Source organism: Pseudorasbora parva, chromosome 25 (assembly GCF_024679245.1).
Source record: "Pseudorasbora parva isolate DD20220531a chromosome 25, ASM2467924v1, whole genome shotgun sequence".
Classification (NCBI taxonomy): Eukaryota; Metazoa; Chordata; class Actinopteri; order Cypriniformes; family Gobionidae; genus Pseudorasbora; species Pseudorasbora parva.
The window spans coordinates 14,427,816-14,445,323 of record NC_090196.1 but is presented as its reverse complement, the minus strand read 5'-3'; the positions used below and the strand labels follow the sequence as shown (position 1 = coordinate 14,445,323).

General features: G+C 40.6%; 2 protein-coding genes across 2 annotated transcripts in view; one reads left to right on the top strand and one right to left on the bottom strand.

The window, feature by feature from the left end:
* Positions 1–67: 67 nt before the first annotated feature.
* LOC137064437 (pro-neuregulin-4, membrane-bound isoform-like) lies at positions 68–7,819 on the bottom strand. Its single transcript, XM_067435776.1, has 5 exons — positions 7,719–7,819; positions 5,738–5,810; positions 5,437–5,530; positions 5,176–5,328; positions 68–1,298 (listed from the first exon to the last, which is right to left on the bottom strand). Exons 2-5 carry the CDS (start codon positions 5,745–5,747, stop codon positions 1,217–1,219), a joined length of 339 nt encoding a protein of 112 aa, XP_067291877.1. The 5' UTR covers positions 5,748–5,810; positions 7,719–7,819; the 3' UTR covers positions 68–1,216.
* The window catches only part of tmem266 (transmembrane protein 266), a 118,024-nt gene continuing 105,277 nt past the window's right edge, over positions 4,762–17,508 (top strand). The window contains exon 1 of the mRNA XM_067435771.1: positions 4,762–4,893. The gene's annotated coding sequence lies outside the window, so the exon portion shown is untranslated. The remainder of the gene's footprint in view (positions 4,894–17,508) is intronic.

Sequence of the window (17,508 nt, the reverse complement as noted above, 5' to 3'; positions counted from 1 at the left end):
CAAAACCTGATTAAAATTGTGTGAAGATGGATGGATGGATGGATGGATGGATGGATGGATGGATGGATGGATGGATGGATGGATGGATAGATAGATAGATAGATAGATAGATAGATAGATAGATAGATAGATAGATAGATAGATAGATAGATAGATAGAAAGAATCTCCACTAGATGGCAGCACTTTCATCAGTTCATGGCAAGTCTGAATATACTTAAATTCTTTAATATTTTCATCAGTAGACAGAGCAGAATATTAAACTAAATTCATTTAGTTGAAATATTCAGACTTTTGATATTGTCTCTATTGCCAATTGACCAGTAATAAGAAAACAACAAGCAGTCAAATGAAAAGTTACTTTAATACGTTAAAAGGATATTGGTGTGCATACAACCAAGCAATTGATTTCATGAAGTGTATCTAAAAGTGTGTTACAGTCAGATTCATTAGTGAGACTAATTAATTTTCATCCATCTGGTTCATCCATCAGTACACACAGCTGGAATCGCATTGCATTGTGGGATACATTGTCCAGTGCACTGTGCTGTTGTATTCTGCACATTTTGGCACATACAGTAGAACTTGCATACCGTGCATAGTATAGATACATTCTGCAGAAATCTATGAGTAGCATAGGCCTAGGATATACAAATTGTTGGTTTCTCAAAAGGTTTTGGAAACATTTTCTTTGAATATGCCATAAAATGATTCAATGATCTGTCCAGTGGTGTAATGATTTGGCTTCTTGTTGTTGTTTACATTTAAAGTTAATGCATTTCTAGGAATTACAGTATAATCCAGTATAATTTAAGAGACAAAAAAAGAAAGGAATAAGTATATAATCAAAATTTCAGCCGAAACAAAAACAGCACATTGTAAAAATAGTATAGCATATATGTACATGGCACATGTGACCAGTATATTAAATAATATTAAGTCTTCTATATCTAATTAAAATGAATATCTACGCTAAGGATGCTGCTTTTGAAATGTATTGCTTTCCATTGAACAGCTGACATGGTAACAGTTTTGTTACGTAGTTAAATAAAGATGTTTTAACTGGCAGAAATATTTACAAAATTTATACACATCAAGAAAGACATTTTGTGTGCAATTTGACACATTTTCACATTGAGTTCAAGACCTCTACAAGGGAGCGATGTTGCAATGTCTGCGACATCAAAGCCAACATCGAGTTCACATGAATCAGTCGCTTCACACTATTACAGAGTTCGCACTTGATTCGACTTTCCCATACCTTTCAGGTTTTGGTTGGCTCCGGGTATTTCTTTTTATTCTGGGAATAAATAGGTAAAGAGAATGGGTTACTTCTTGCTTTTAGGGTTAAAGAAATAGCTCTTCCCTATATCGTATGGAAGCTTGTTTCCGCCACAGAATAAAACGATCAAAAAGTAATTTACTTTTTACCTCACATTTCTGACTTTCTCAGAATTGCGAGCTTATATATAAGCTATAGCTCGCAATTCGGATTTTATAACTCAATTATGAGATTCTATCGTACAATTCGGAGAAAAAAAAATCAGAATTGCGAGATATAAACTTGTAATAAGGAGAAAAATTCAAAATCTCTAGATATAAACAAGCAATCGATAGTCATACATTTTAAATCGCAATTCCTTCTTTTTTTTCCCGTGGCGGAAACAGGCATACCATCATAAGCACAAGTTGGCACATTCAACAGCATTTTAAAAAAATTATATATTTTGATTACCACAAAAAATATTTCATCCTTCCGTGTAATGTATTCTATTTCCAAACTGAAATCGCGAATTAACAATCTGCCCAATGGGAACACGTCAATTTCCCCAAAACTCCTATATATCGCTCGCAAAAAAGGTTATGAGGTGGTTTCAGGCAATTAAACAAATATTTCGCAAAACTGCAATATTTCGAAATATTGCGCAAAATTGTATTTTCGCATTTACAGGTCACCTGGCACATACGTAAAAGCCACATGGATCATTATTTAAAGATGGCGCGGTATGTTTGGACAGAAGACGAGACAAGTTCTTTATTAAAGGGTTACTTCAGCGATCAGCATATGGCTTTGTATCAGTAGAAACCCTGGAGTAAATTCGAATGATTGTGCTTTCCCCCCTCATATCCCCCTGAGACAAGAGATTTATGCATTTTATTTCTGGAAAAATTCCTCCTATGGTGCAAATTGATGATATTTGCATCATAGGAGGAATGTTTGCCCAAAGGCTAAAGACTACAGCCAGCAGACGGAGCCATTTCCGCATGTTTTGAACTCGCGCATGGGGATGGAGATCACACTCAGAGCTCAGCTAGCAGCTACAGGCACTCATTTAAACGGAGCTATGGTGAGCAATGTAAGTCTTTTAACTTCTCAAATTAATTTCTATGAAAGTTAAGCTTGCAAAGGCATGAACTGAAACGCGTCAGACTGAACTCGCGTTGTGAATGTATGCCGCGAGTGTAGTCGCGATTACCTCAGCTCTCATCACGAGAGCTCATCAGCTCATTTATCTCACTCCTGCAGTTAGTGCTCAGTGCTGTGATACTCGCGCGGTGACTCAATCATTATATTGAACAGACACGTTCAGCTTTTAATTGTATTGTCTTCTCCAACTCAGTCACAGTAAACAAGTTGGTGGCTTTGGGAATGGCCTCACAGGGCAGCGAAGCATTCTGGGAATTGTAGTCTTTCATCCCCATGAGACAAAAATACATTTTCTGTCTTTTCTCAGGCTAGAAGCCACCAAATTAAAAAATAATTTCACATTTCTACTACATTGATGACCCAGCTTAAATACAGATTCATCTTCCCAGCGCTGAAGTACCCCTTTAAAGTTTTTTCCCCCGAATGAATACCGATTCTCTCTCGAATCGATTCTGTGCTTAATTTTTAACAGCAGATGGCACTCTATGCTAGTTTTTCACCACACGCTCAGATGTTTACAAAGAAGAACACTCAAGTCTGAGAATGGCTGCGTCCGAAACTTGGAAAATGCTGCCTGCGGAGGACACATTTCAAGGCCGGAATGCATCAAGCAATATCCCAAGCTAATGTTTGCTTCACTTCCTGTCTCCTAAAAGACCTTCATCTGATCGATTTTTGAAGTCAGCATACATGTATTCTTCGCTGCCTTTGGTATCCCACAATCCTGTGCTTTCCATTCAGTGACAGTTGAGCTTGAAAAATAAGATGTCGTCCGAAAGTTGCGTTTGCTGGTCAGTTTGTGTGTAAATGTATGTTTTTAACAAATATTTTCCACTTCTGATGTAATTTCCAGCGAGAAATGACAAATGCAGTAATTAAAAATGTGTTTATAGTTCTCACCAAAGCTCTCTCTATTTTGCTGTTGATCATTAAACTGTTACACTGCCTTGGAAGTCTGTCCGAAATCAGTTTAGTGAGGTGCCTTCATGCACAAAACGCTGCCTTACAAGTCATTGCCTGATAAGGCAGTGAGGCAACGAGTCAGCTGTCTAGGTTTTCGGATGCAGCTAATGTAGGCCCTGTCCCAAATGGCACCTTAAACCCTCACGGTCTTCCTCTGAGTCTGTACTTTAACGACGTAACGCCGCTTTGACTGCCGGGAAGAAGTCCGCTGCGTAACCCGCATGAGTGCGGGCTCAGCTGAAGTGTGCATCAAGGGCGCATATCCACCTCAAAGTGAAAACCCTTCTGAGACCTAAAATGACAAATGGGACACTATGCGGTCTCGTAGACTTAACGGACATGCAGCAGTCCGAAAGTGCATAAGTGTGCCATTCGGGACAGAGCTGTACTTGCAAATCAGAATGCTTTTATGGCACAAGATGAAATGTAAGACACCCACTGCAACACCCTTGTAATTCAACCTTTTTGAACTTTATTAATGATTATGTTATAGAAGGTTCAAGTAGTGTGTAAGCAAGCAGAACCAATACCGCTGTTTCTAAAGCACACAGTGCCGTCTGTGGGTAAAAATCATTTCAGAATAATTTTTTTTAGATTCGCAATGCATTGGTGTATTGTCCCAGCCGTACAATTTATCAAGACCTCAAAGCAAAAATGATAGCTAGTGTGATGTTACAATAATGTAAACTTTCCAACCTCCAATGACATAATTTGTTAAATGACTTATCGCCAGAGGAAAAAAAATTGGGTTTAGTCGCTTAACTTTGGTGCATGAAAACCCCCGTCATTTTGCAATAGGTTTTAAAAAAATTTTTTATCAACATTTAGAAAATACTGCAAAAGATCTAGATTTACACAAATCTATAATGGTGCCGGCTTATGAGGCACTAGGCTGATTATTTTGTAAGCAAATGGAGATAACTTTTAGCGGTTTAGATTTAAAATCATACAGTTTTAATTGTATAAAGCACTTACATTAATTATTCTGTTAAAACGTAGACGTAAAGTTCCCATCGTTTGTATTGTTGTTGTCAAGGAAGCGGTGGGATAAATAAATATTACAAAAGGTTTGTTGTTGGTTTTTTTATTCTTCACACTAAAATTATCTATTTTTTCCCACACACTCATGTTAACACGCATATTATTTAGGTCTTGTGGCTATTTTATTAAATTATTACTTTTAAAATAGGACGCGCGTAGGACTGGACTGCGCATGCGCATTCGCTTTTTAGACGTTGAAAAAAAACGATTTTTTTTGGGTTCATGATTCGAAAGTTTAGACACTAAATTTATGACACAGTTGTTGTGAGATTTCATTGGGGATTTCAAATATGAAATTAAATCAAAATTTCGTAACAAATCGGCACATTATAAGTGCCACGTGCTTGAATGATTCAATGATTCGATTCGTTCAACGAAACAAACGGTTCTGCTGTGGCTTTGTTTGGAACAGCTTTCGTTGGAACTTGGCGGAGCAAAACGGTTGAAGCAACCTGGCAAAAATGTAAGTTGTTCCATATTAAATATTAGTTCAATATATTGTAATATATCTTCTTGTTTACAAAACTGCTGTATAGAAAACAACATCGCACTCGCATTTTTTTCCAAATAGGCCTATCAGCCGTGCGCGGATGCTCGTGTGATATTGCTTAATTATCTCGATTTCTATTGTAAATGCAGCACTGTAATCAGTCGAGGAACGAGAAACCGTGGTCTCCTACGTGTTGTTGATAAAAATTAGTTTTGAATCCGAAACCATACAGTGACAAAAGCGCACGTGACTCACTTGTAGATGTAATAGATGACCACAGCAAGCACCGCTATAATGAGGAGGACGATGATGACCACAGCGGCGATCATGCCCTTCTCTTCACTGCTGTGTGAGAAACTGAACAGCTGATACTGCTCACATCTGCTGCCCTCATAGTTTGCGCTGCAACTACAGGACAGGGAAAACGGTTCAAGCAAAAATATTTTATTAAAAAGGTATGCTAAATAATAAGTGATCAAACAAAACAACAGTTGTTCTGTTCGTGAGGACACTTACACACAGGTGGGTGTAGACACAGAAGGTATTTTAAAGCATGTTCCTCCATTCATGCAAAAGTTGGCTTCTGACCCAGTGCAGGGGTCACCGTGCTCTATAATAAGAGGAAATAAAAAGGGGGGAAAAAATAGATGCGTCATTTATTCAAGCTCATTTTTCCCAACAGAGCACTTTGTTTTTAATTTTGCATTTTATTTGCATTTCAAGAAATCCACATCATTAAAACAACATCATGTAGGACGTGTATCATGATGTGTTTTATGTCTGTCATTTTTTACTTTATTTTATTGATATTAATTACCTGCCATCATGGGAAATATTGACTAGATCTTCTGGTATGGGGACTTTAACTGACAACAGTCGCTTAGGATCACCTGAGAACAAAATAAATGTTATGGTCAGGTTGTATTACATTACCCACATTTATATTATATTGGTTGCTTTCAAAGATGTCAACTTTGATATAAGTGCTATACACCGATCAGGCATAAAGTTGATGTGTTAGAAGCAGGAAAAATGGACTGGCGTAGGATGCGACTGCAGCTCTTGCGGGGTGTTCCCGGTCTCAGTATCTATCAAAAGTGTTCCAAAAAAAGGAACAATGGTGAACCGAAGACAGTGCGGCCAAGGCTCATTGATGCACATGGGGAGCGAAGGCTGGCTCGTGTGGTCCGATCAAACATACAAGAAGTTAATGCTGATTCTGATAGAAAGGTGTCAGAATACACAGTGCAGACTGCAGACCATGTACACCCTTTATTGGAAACCATATTCCCTGGTGGCTGTGGCCTCTTTCAGCTAATGCTCTTGCCACAAAGCAAAAATGTTCAGGAATGGTTTGAGGAGCACTACGAGTTTGAGGTGTTGACTTGGCCTCCAAATTCCCCAGATCTCAATCCAATCGAGCATCTGTGGGATGTGCTGAACAAACAAGTCCAATCCATGGAGGCCTCAGAAATCACTTAAATGTAATGATTTATTATCAGTGTTGGAAACAGTTCTGCTGCTTAATATTTTTTTATAACCTGTGATACTTTTTTCAGGATTCTTGGATGAATAAAAAGTAAAAAAAACAACAACAAAAAAACAGCATTTATTTCAAATAGAAATATTTTGTAATAATAAACATTACCAATCAAAAGTTTGGAGTCAGTTATTTATTTATTTATTTTTGAAAGAAATTAAAGCTTTTGTTCAGCTAAATTGATAAACAAGTGGTAGTTAAGATTTAAATTGATTTTTTTTTTTTTTTGAATAAATGATGTTTTTTTAAACTTTTTATTCATCAGTGAATCCTGAAAATAGTATCACAGGTTATAAAAAATAAAAATAAAATAAAAAAAGTTTACAGCACTGATAATAAATCCTCATATTAGAATGATTTCTGAAAGAAAATGTGAAACTGAAGACTGGAGTAATGATGCTGAAAATTCAGCTTTGCATCTCAGAAAAAAATTATATTTAAACAAATATTATTTAAATAGAAAATCATTATTTTAAATTATATTCATATTTTACAATATAACTTTTTTGGATCAAATAATGCAGGCTTGATTAAGAGACTTCTCTCAAAAACATAAAAATGTAATGTTTCCAGACTTTTGAAAGATGTATATAGCATATATACTATAATTATATTACGTTTAACAATATCTCTATTTTAACTCCCAGTTGACTGTGTTGGATCTGTATTAGGAAGACATTTTATTTATTTATAAATAAGTAAAAACATAAGATTTCTTCAATAACTAAATTGTTTCTCCTAGACCTAGACAGCAATAAGATTAGACGGAGATATATTATTTTCTACCTTTTTTTTCTCTTTTTTTTTGTAAGTGAGTTAAGGTCAATTGGCTTAATTTGAATCAGAAAAATAAGACTGACTGCTAGTTGGCCAAACTAGTTCTTACGGTTACTTAACAAATAGTGGCTAAGATTATACAACTGGATAACCAAATGTCAAAGATTTCAAATTTGAACTCTGATATTTCTAATCAAATTCCACATTGGTTTAAAAATAGATCTGCACTCATACTGTCTCATTTCAGTTAAGGATAAACATCTTAGACAAAGTTGATATTTAAATGAAACATTACTGAGAACTCCATTAGGTCTCCCAGGCCTTCTGAGCAATTTTCTTTTTTTTTTTTAACTCCAAACATCAGAACTCACTTCTTTACCAGTTTTGTGCTTGACATGCAATTTTAGAAGGCTTTGATTTTAGAAAACTCGCAAATCCTAATGACACGATTTGTTTCAGGGAAATTGCAGTGAAGACTTACCCTCTAAGTTTCAGTGCAGGTGAGTCACTTCGTCTTCCTCAAATAACTTGTGAGCTCAACCTCAGCGCGCGGCTCCGAGTCACATAAGCACGGTGGGCGGATCCCTTTGAGCGCAGAAAGAAATGTTGTGATTGCTGTTTGTCCACATTTGTGAATGAAACGATTCTCCTTGTGCGTTGGTGGAACGTAATGATGAGAGTTAATTTATATGGAATTAGCTGTTGTTGCATCACAAACTTCCAAGAAATAACACAATCAAATGTTGTGCGTCGCCACGTTTATTCCATATTTTTGGATTGTATTATTTTGAAGGGGGTTTAAACATCTAAGATTGGGTCATCTTGGTTATCATGAAGTGAAGTGGACTCATGAAGTGGTTATGGATTGCAAAGCTTTAGGTTTTTCAGATGTGTGTTTCTGGAAACTGTGTAGGGTGTTACTGTTATTTTAAGTGCATTAAGAGCAGGTGTGGTCCAGTACTCTCAGTGAGACTGCTTTGCTCTTTCTGTGTGTAGACCGGCTGGGTTTGGTGGCAGACTCAAGTATGCCAGGTATGCTAATGGGGAAGTTTTGTGTGCTGCAGGTATGTGTGGAATCGTGGGAACTTTGCAGACTTTAATCGGCTTGTTTACATTCCTCGTTTAAAGGGCACACGAAGGACAAAAGGCAACGTCATGTTGCGTCACCAAAAACCGTTAGAACGGCATAGTTTTGAGGTTTGGGTGCCACAAGGTCAAATTATCACAAATTTAAATAATGACAAAGAACAGAAAAATATGTACATTGATCAGGCATAACATTATGACCACTGATTGGTGAAGCGAATAACTCATAATCTCTTTATCACGGCATCTGTTAGTTAGTGGGTGGGATATATTAGGCAGCAAGTGAACATTTTGTCTTCAAACTTGATGTGTTAGAAACAGGAAAAATGGGCAAGCGTAAGGATTTGAGCGAGTACAACACAATATTAGGAAGATGGTCATAATGTTATCAGTGTGTGTTTTTATATATATATATATATATATATATATATATATATATATATATATATATATATATATATATATATAATAGGGATTTTCCTGGGTCAGAAATGGTCTTCGGTGGTGGCTGACCAGACATGGTCATCCACACATGCATACACACACACACACAAGCACACACAGTAAAAGTACCTACTGGCGTGATCTGTGCGCCCAATACTAACAAAAAATTATTTGCATTTATTTTACTTTTATTCCTTTTTTTTCTCATCTAATTTTGATATCTCATTATGAATGATGTCTTGATAAGACTAATTCTTACTAACTACTCTTGTTTAATGGGGTAAGCACACATGCATTCTCATGCCAGAGGTGTTGTGAGTAAATGATTACACACCGATTCGTAAGTGCAGTGCTGGACAGATCAGTCTATTAAAATGAATCGGTTCAAATGAGTCATTAGTTCACAAATCGGACAAAAGCGTTCGCGTTGTGTGTGAACCCAGACCCAGTGTGTGAACGCAAAATATAGCAGTTCAGATAAAGGTGAGCTGAGGGTCCACAGGTGATTATGATACAATGATAATGAGGTTAATCAGGAGAATGCAGTCTTAATACGCAGGAGAGAGGGATCTGGTGAAACCAGGAGGAGGCGCAGTTGAGCGTTCTGTGACAGAGACCCCCCCCCCCCCCCTCCTGGGGGCAACAGCGGGTCTGAAAAGGGACACATGAAATGTGGGTGAGATCTTGTAATGAGCAGGGAGTTCCAAATGAAAAGAAACAGGAGTTATCTGACGAAGGATCTTGAATGGCCCGACGAAACGAGGAGACAGCTTCTTGCTCGGGAGCTTGAGCCGAAGATCTTGTGCAGAGAGCCACACCAACTGACCGGGTCGATACCGAGGACCCTCGCGCCTCCTCCGATCTGCCTGATGCTGAAAACGGCGTATGGCGCTGCAAATGAACGTGTGCAGCATCCCAGGTGGCCTCGCTGCGCTGAAGCCATGCATCTACTTCAGGGAGGTCGGATGGCTCCCCAGCCCACGGGAAGAGAGGAGGCTGGAACCCTAGGACACATTGAAAAGGGGTTAGACCAGTGGCAGGTTTTAACAGATAATTCTGGGCATACTCCGCCCAGGCCAGGAAGCGACTCCAGTCCTGCTGATTCTGATGGCAGTACGTCCTCAGAAAACGAATCAAATCCTGATTGAGACGTTCGACATGCCTGGGGATGGTAACCAGACGTTAAACTGACGTTGATATTGAGCTTGCCACACAACTCTCTCCAGACACGGGAGGTAAACTTAGGACCACGGTCTGAGACAATGTCCTCGGACAGACCAAAGAGCCAGAACACCTGATTGAGAAGAGCCTCAGCTGTCTGTAAGGCCGTGGGCAGACCGGTCAGGGGTATAAAACAGCAGGATTTAGAGAAGCGATCCACCACGGAGAGGATAGTGGTAAACCCCTGGGACGGGGGTAGATTAGTCACAAAATCCACTGCGACGTGCGACCAGGGACGCTGTGGTACCGGCTAGGGCTGCACGATTTGGGGAAAATATATAATTGCGATTATTTTGGGAAAAATTGCGATTGCGATTTAAAATGTGATTATTGTTATTAGTATTTTCTACAAATGAAAAGTGTGTGTATATAACATTTTGTGTTTTTATATTAATGTGACTAATAATAATTATTATGATTATTATTACTGCTAAAAATATTTTTAAAAATAAGAAATATTACCATTACAATAACATTTTCATAATTACAAATAAAAAAGAGTATGTCAGAATAAATATAACAATATAATACTAATTATTATTATTATTACTATTGTAATATTTTACAGAAAACTTTTGACTGCTGGGTTACCTATTAATATGCAGACAGCCTATGACTGTATATATATGTGTGTGTGTGTGTGTGTGTGTGTCTGTGTCTGTGTGTCTGTATGTGTGTGTTGTTTATCTGTGATATCAATTTTTTTTAAAGTCTGTCTTTAATATGAAATATGAACCTTTTGTGATCCACTGTGGGGGAAAAAAAAACTTCTGTACATTGAAGAAAAACATCTTTATTTAAGTTTCTTATTACTGATTACCCAAAAGTTTTTAATTCATACTGAAAGCCAGAGGGCACCCTCGAGCGGAAAACGCCACATTTGCCTCAGAGAAGTAATTGACGTTAGTTTTCAGGAAATCCATGATGTGAAGCTAACGCTGTAAACAGAAGATAGAGACGCTTTGATAAACATGACGACAATAAACACGACTGCAGCAAAATATGGTATTTGAGTTCCTCGAGCCATCAAGGGTATTTTCATAATAACAGTGTATTATAATGCAGTGCTGATTGAGATAGAATACTATAAAATAACGCATCGTCTGCTTCACTCTGATGAGAAGCCACATCAGCTCACACACACTCGACTGACGATATGAAGTAAGGTAAAACATGTTATTAAACGTTGTCTTTTGTTGAACAGGTTTATGAACGCTTCACTAGTTTGTGAAGATGTTTGACTCGTGTTGCTTTTTCAAACGCACGTTATAAGCGACTCAAACTCGCAGTCCTTCAGACGGAGCAGCGTTTATCACAGAGCCGCTCTTTGCTAACACACTGGGCATTTATTTATTTAATTAAAATCGCAGCCTTTGAGCTTTCATAATCGCACACAAGCCAAATCGCGATTGCGGTTCGATTTCGATTAATCGTGCAGCCCTAGTACCGGCAAAGGTTGTAATAGTCCAGCTGGTTTGAGATGAGAGGATTTCACAGTGTTACAGACAGAGCATTGATGAATGATTTATGACGTCCGAGTGGAGAGAAGTCCACCAAAAGCGATTGGCAACTAATTGTATGGGAGCTGCAATACCTAGATGACCAGCGCTGGGAGTGCAGTGAACCCGTTGAAGCACACGGTGGCAGAGCCCAGGCAGAACAAAGAGCCGATCAGCGGGAAATTCGGGCGGAGCGGGATGACGCTTAAGGGATGGGGTAATCTCCGAGATAATGTCCCATTGCACAGGGGCCACGATAAGGGTTGTGGGAATAATAGGTTCGGGCTCGGCTTCCTCACCAGGACCGTCAAACTGTCGGGACAGGGCTTCAGCTTTGCCGTTCTGAGAGCCTGGCCTGTAAGTGATCTTAAAGTTGAATCTGGAGAAAAATAGAGACCAACGAGCCTGGCGCTTGGCTGACCTAATATACTCTAGATTTCTGTGATCCGTGAGTACCGTAATAGGCTGATTAGCTCCCTCCAGCCAGTGCCTCCACTCCTCAAAGGCGGTCTTCATGGCCAGCAGTTCGCGATCCCCCACATCATAGTTGTGTTCTACGGAGGTAAGCTTGCGAGAATAAAAGGCACATGAGAACATTTTTGCAGGGTTACCACACCGCTGCGACAGGACAGCCCCCACTCCTGTGTTAGACGCATCCACTTCAATGATGAACTCCCTCTCAGAGTCCGGGTGACGGAGAATGGGAGCAGAAGTGAATCTTTCCTTGAGCAGGGCAAAGGCCGCGGTGCAATCCACTGTCAACTTAAAATATTTTTCCCCTCCACGAAGCAGAAAGGTGAGAGGCGCTACAATGACGCTGAAGTTGCAGATAAATCTGCGGTAAAAATTGGCAAATCCCAAAAAGCGCTGCAGCTCTTTCACCGAGGTCGGTTGGGGCCAATTCACCACGGCTTTGACTTTGCTGTCATCCATCAGGACGCCATCAACACTGATGATGTAGCCCAGGAAGGAGATACGTGTCTGATGAAACTCACATTTGGAGAGCTTAGCATAAAGCTGATTCTTAATCAGGCGTGTGAGGACCGCCCGGACATCCTGGATATGCTCTTCGAGGGAATCAGAAAAAATCAGAATACTATCAATATAGACAATCACTTTCTGCTGTAACATGTCCCGGAAAATCTCATTTACAAAAGCTTGAAAAACTGACGGACTATTGGAAAGGCCGAACGGCATTACCCGATATTCGTAGTGCCCAGATGTCATCGAGAACGCAGTTTTCCACTCATCACCCCTCCGTATGCGAATCAGGTTGTATGCGTTCCTTAAGTCCAGCTTGGTGAAGTAGCGGGCAGTGCGGAGCATCTCCAGGGCTGCAGGCACTAACGGGAGAGGATAGCGATATTTCACGGTCACTTCATTCAGGCCACGATAATCAATAGAAGGCCGAATGCCCCCATCCTTCTTTTTGACAAAAAAGAATCCGGCAGAAGCCGGAGATGTAGAGGCAGTGATGAAACCTTTAGCCAGCTGTTCGTTAATGTACGCCCTCATGGCTTCTGTTTCAGGTTGTGACAGCGGGTAAACCCTTCCGCGTGGAGGCACCGCTCCAGGCAAAAGCTCAATCGCACAGTTGCCAGCCCGGTGAGCGGGAAGACGAGAAGCCTCCGTCTCACTGAAAACCAGAGCTAGGTCGTGGTATTCGGGGGGGATTTTCTGAAACTCAACTCCCTTGAGGGAAGCGCTGTGGGGTTCAGTACCTTGGACAGCGACCATGCAGTGGCTCTGACAGCCTGTGGACCACCGGGAAATCCTCCCCTCACACCAGGAGATTTGGGGGTTATGTCTCTCCAGCCATGATAATGGGATGTGTGGGCGAGTGAATCGTGAATAACTGGATGGTTTCATAATGCTGCCTCCCAACGCTGAGCGTGAGAGGTTGCATGGTGTATTGCACCTCTCCTGACCCCAGCGGGCGTCCATCAAGCGCTTCCACGGTTAGCCCAGAGTCACATGCGAAGAGAGAAACATGATGAGTTTTCGCGAAGGCAAGATCGATGAAGTTTCCAGCAGCGCCAGAATCAATCAAAGCTTTTACGTTTAGAGTTTGTCCGTTAAACTTCAAAGAACTATTCACCTCAAACAATCTAGAAGTGTGATTGGAACTCACTCCAGGAGAATTCTTGAGCGTTGGATTGATCGGGCAGGTGGCTCTCAGATGTCCCGCCTCTCCGCAATACATACAGGAGATGATTACGGCGTCTCCTCTCCCGCTCCACCATGGAGAGCCGTGTGTAACCAATCTGCATGGGCTCTGGCTCCGCGTTGGGGAAAGCACCCAAGCACGCGAAAGCACGCGACTAAGCTGGGCCTGAGAGGTGTGTCGGGAGCGAATCAAGTTGTCGAGGCGGATGGCGAGCTCCATCAGTTGATTTAAGGATTTACCGTCGTCACGACATGCCAGCTCTCCATGGAGATCCGGGTTCAATCCCTTGCGGTACAGGAGTTTGAGAGGTCCCTCATCTCATCGAGTCTGGGCTGCCAGGGTCCGAAACGAGATTGTGTAGTCCGCTGCGGTAGAATTTCTCTGGCACAACGTGAGCAGTAGTTCTCCTGGATCCTTTCCTCCCACTGAATGTTCAAACACCTCTCTAAATTGGGTTAAAAACTCATTATAAGAGGGAAAAGAGAGCTGACCTCCATACCAGAGTGCAGTAGCCCACTCCAGAGCCTGGCCGGTGAGTAGGGAACATATGAAGGAAACGCAGCTCGCATCCGTGGAGTAGGACTGTCTGCTGGTCAAAATACAAGCTGCACTGCAACAGAAATCCCTTACAGGCAGAATGTGAGCCATCAAATTTCTCGGGAAGGAATAATTTTGGGTGGTTGGAATTGTTACTCATGGCCGGTGAAATGGAAACGGGTGCGGTAGGATTCGGAGCTTGATCTTCAGCCGCGCTTGGCAGGGATATGGCTCGGACAGATCTCACGAGCTCCTCGGTGAGAGAGGTTAATTTTACCAGCTGTTGTTGATGGGTGGTCAGCACCTTAGCTTGAGCGGAGACCTCGGAGGCCAGCCGAAGGAAATCTGCTGGATCCTGTTGTGGTGAAGTCTTCTGTGACGAAGAGAAAGAGGCATTCAGATCCATCTGCAGTATTTTATTAATACAGGTGAGAAAGCAGAGGAGTGCAGACATACAGCATCAAATAAGGGAAATCCAAGGCAGGCGGCTTAGGTGCAAAAAGGATATCCAAGTCAAAAATACAAGAGCGACCACGAGAAATGAGCTAGAGACAGCGTTTAGGTAAATCAAGACTTCACAAATGAACAAAGAATATAGCAGTCCAGATAAAGGTGAGCTGAGGGTCCACAGGTGATAATGATACAATGATAATGATAATTTCTGTTATCTAAACCAGTGTTTCCCAACCTTTTTTCAGTCATGGCACCCTTTGAAAATTTTCTAAATGTTGTGGCACCCCCTCGCATACATTACGCTAGAGGTGTAATGGTGCAGATTGCTCACAGTTTGGTTAGTATCGCGGTTTTAGGTTCACGGTTTCAATATGGTTCGGTATTTGCTATGTTCATGGACAAAAAAGGACTACTGTTAAATTTTTTTTAGAGAAAATAAGAACAAATACCTTAATTACAAGCAGTAGCACAAATAAATACTATCAAGCTAAGATAATATTAAAATAATGCTTTTTGGGGTTTTCAGGTATGTCTAACATTAGTTTTTAAAGGGGGGGTGAAATGCTGTTTCATGCATACTGATCTTTTTACACTGTTAAAGACTTGGAATCCCATACTAAACATAGACAAAGTTTCAAAAGTTAAGGTGGACGTTTGATGGGAGTATTTCTTTGTCAAAAATACTACTTCCGGTTAGTCATAAGTTTCGGCAAGTTTTTTGAGATCATGCGTCCCCTTTGACGTTAATGGGGGCGGAATTTCCTTGTATGGGCCTTACGGACAATTCTACCGGAAGCGCGTGAGAGAGAGAGAGGGAGAGAGCGAAAGTAACAGGGTACGCCCATCAAAGCGCTGGCTTGTAGGATGCTGGACAGGTGATGTGCACATAACAATGTCACCAAAAAAGTGCGTTTTTGGTTGCCAGACCAAGACAGTCCTGCACAGATTCCCCAAAAACCCCGCGTTAAGGCAACAGTGGATGTAATTTGCTTTTCCGGATCAGCAACTGAGTTACGGGAATGTTTATATCTGTTCGCTGCATTTCGGTGCCGACTGTTTCATAAACAAGGCCCAGCTCGACGCCGGATTTTCCCGATCGCCTAATGCTGAATGATGGAGCAGTCCCAACGTTAGAACCGCAGGTGGTGAGTAAGACTGCTTCAAATGTCTGTGTTTTTCCCTATGCTCATCAAGTAGCCCAAACATGATCACGTATAGTTAATTGATCAATGGAGCATGCGATGTGTAGTGCGTGTACATTTGTTTAGCTGGCCACTATATGTGTAACTTTATGTTTGTGTATTGTAAAAGCACTCCAAACAACAATACACAAAGAGGGGGGAAATATGTTGAACTAAATAAGCGCGCTTCTTCATTCAAATGCGCTACTATTCCGTGTCTTTCTATGTAAACACTAGCCTGCCGTGCAAAACCAGTCCACTTACTGTCTACACAAACCACGCGTAAACACACAAACACACGTGCACAACTGCACTTCCCACATGTACACCTTCAAAGACAAAAATACGACGATATAATTCAAGTATAAATATGTAAATAACACAAGCTGCTAAGCATATTATATAGTTAGTGTATAACTTGTACCACATAGAGACGTCCTGCTCTAGTCGTTTTTGCTGCTGCTCCTGTTCAACTGCAGCCTCTGGGTCTGATTCCGGATCATAGATGTATGGCTGTATCTGATTAAAAGCCATATTTTTATTTTGAATAAAGTTTTTTTCCCGCTGTCAGGGATGACACAGCTTTATGACACACTCGACTCAACACAATAGCAGCAGCGAGCACACGTCATTATTTAGCTCCGCTCACACGACACGCCCCCACCCGCTCGGCTTTTTTCGGAAAGACTCGGAACAGCGCATCTTTCTTATATAATTATTTAAAAAAAAAGACTTTTCGGAGATATGCAGGATGCAATGCTACTCTATAGGTACTCAAGATTGACATGACACTGACTGAAACTGAGTGTTTCACCCCCCCTTTAAGGTACATAAATGGAATAAAGTAATCAAATGTAAAATAACTGCATATTTAACTGTTTAACTTAAAGATTAATCCTTATTGAACTTACAAAAGCTATTCAATCAAGAGCAGTGAGAGATGTCCTTATCTTTTGTTTGACATTAATCAGAACAGTAACTGTGACTGCCCCTTTAAGAGCTAATGCATGGTTATGCGTCATCTTTCTCGACTGTATAAAGGTCTCTTGGCATATACAGTCTATGTCTGCTTGGATACTCATCAAGATGGACATGTTACTTTTTGTGTGAGTTTGTCTGTTCAAGCGCAAGACTTGAAAGAGAACTCAATATTTGCACGCTGTGAGATTTGTACCTGTTTTCGGATGAGCGCACAGAGACAAATCTTCTCAAAGCGCGCACAAGTTCTCATTCGCGTCTTCTGGCACTGCACGTCACCCGTATTCATATCCAAACATACTGTATCACTGAGAAGCCAGCACATGTATCCATCGACAGAAACATACATAAAGCATTATTTTCAAGTTACAACCCATATTAAAGAGGCATCATCAGATGTGAGATGAACCGCGGTGCAAGTGCATGCCGGCACCTTTTACACGGCACCCCTGCTCACGTCAGACGGGTTGGGAAACACTTATCCACACACTGAATGACCAACAATATCTTAATCACCATCAACAGTCCTAAGTTCAGATAAAATGACAAATGTATTCATACATGGTTACCAAGTTTTAGTTTTAATTACTAAAGTTCTATCATTAAACAGTGCTTAATTATCATATGATGCTTAAATGACTGATGTTAAGAGTGTACGTTTATAAAAAGCTGTGCCATTTTACAAAGATGAGCTGATTTAGTGGA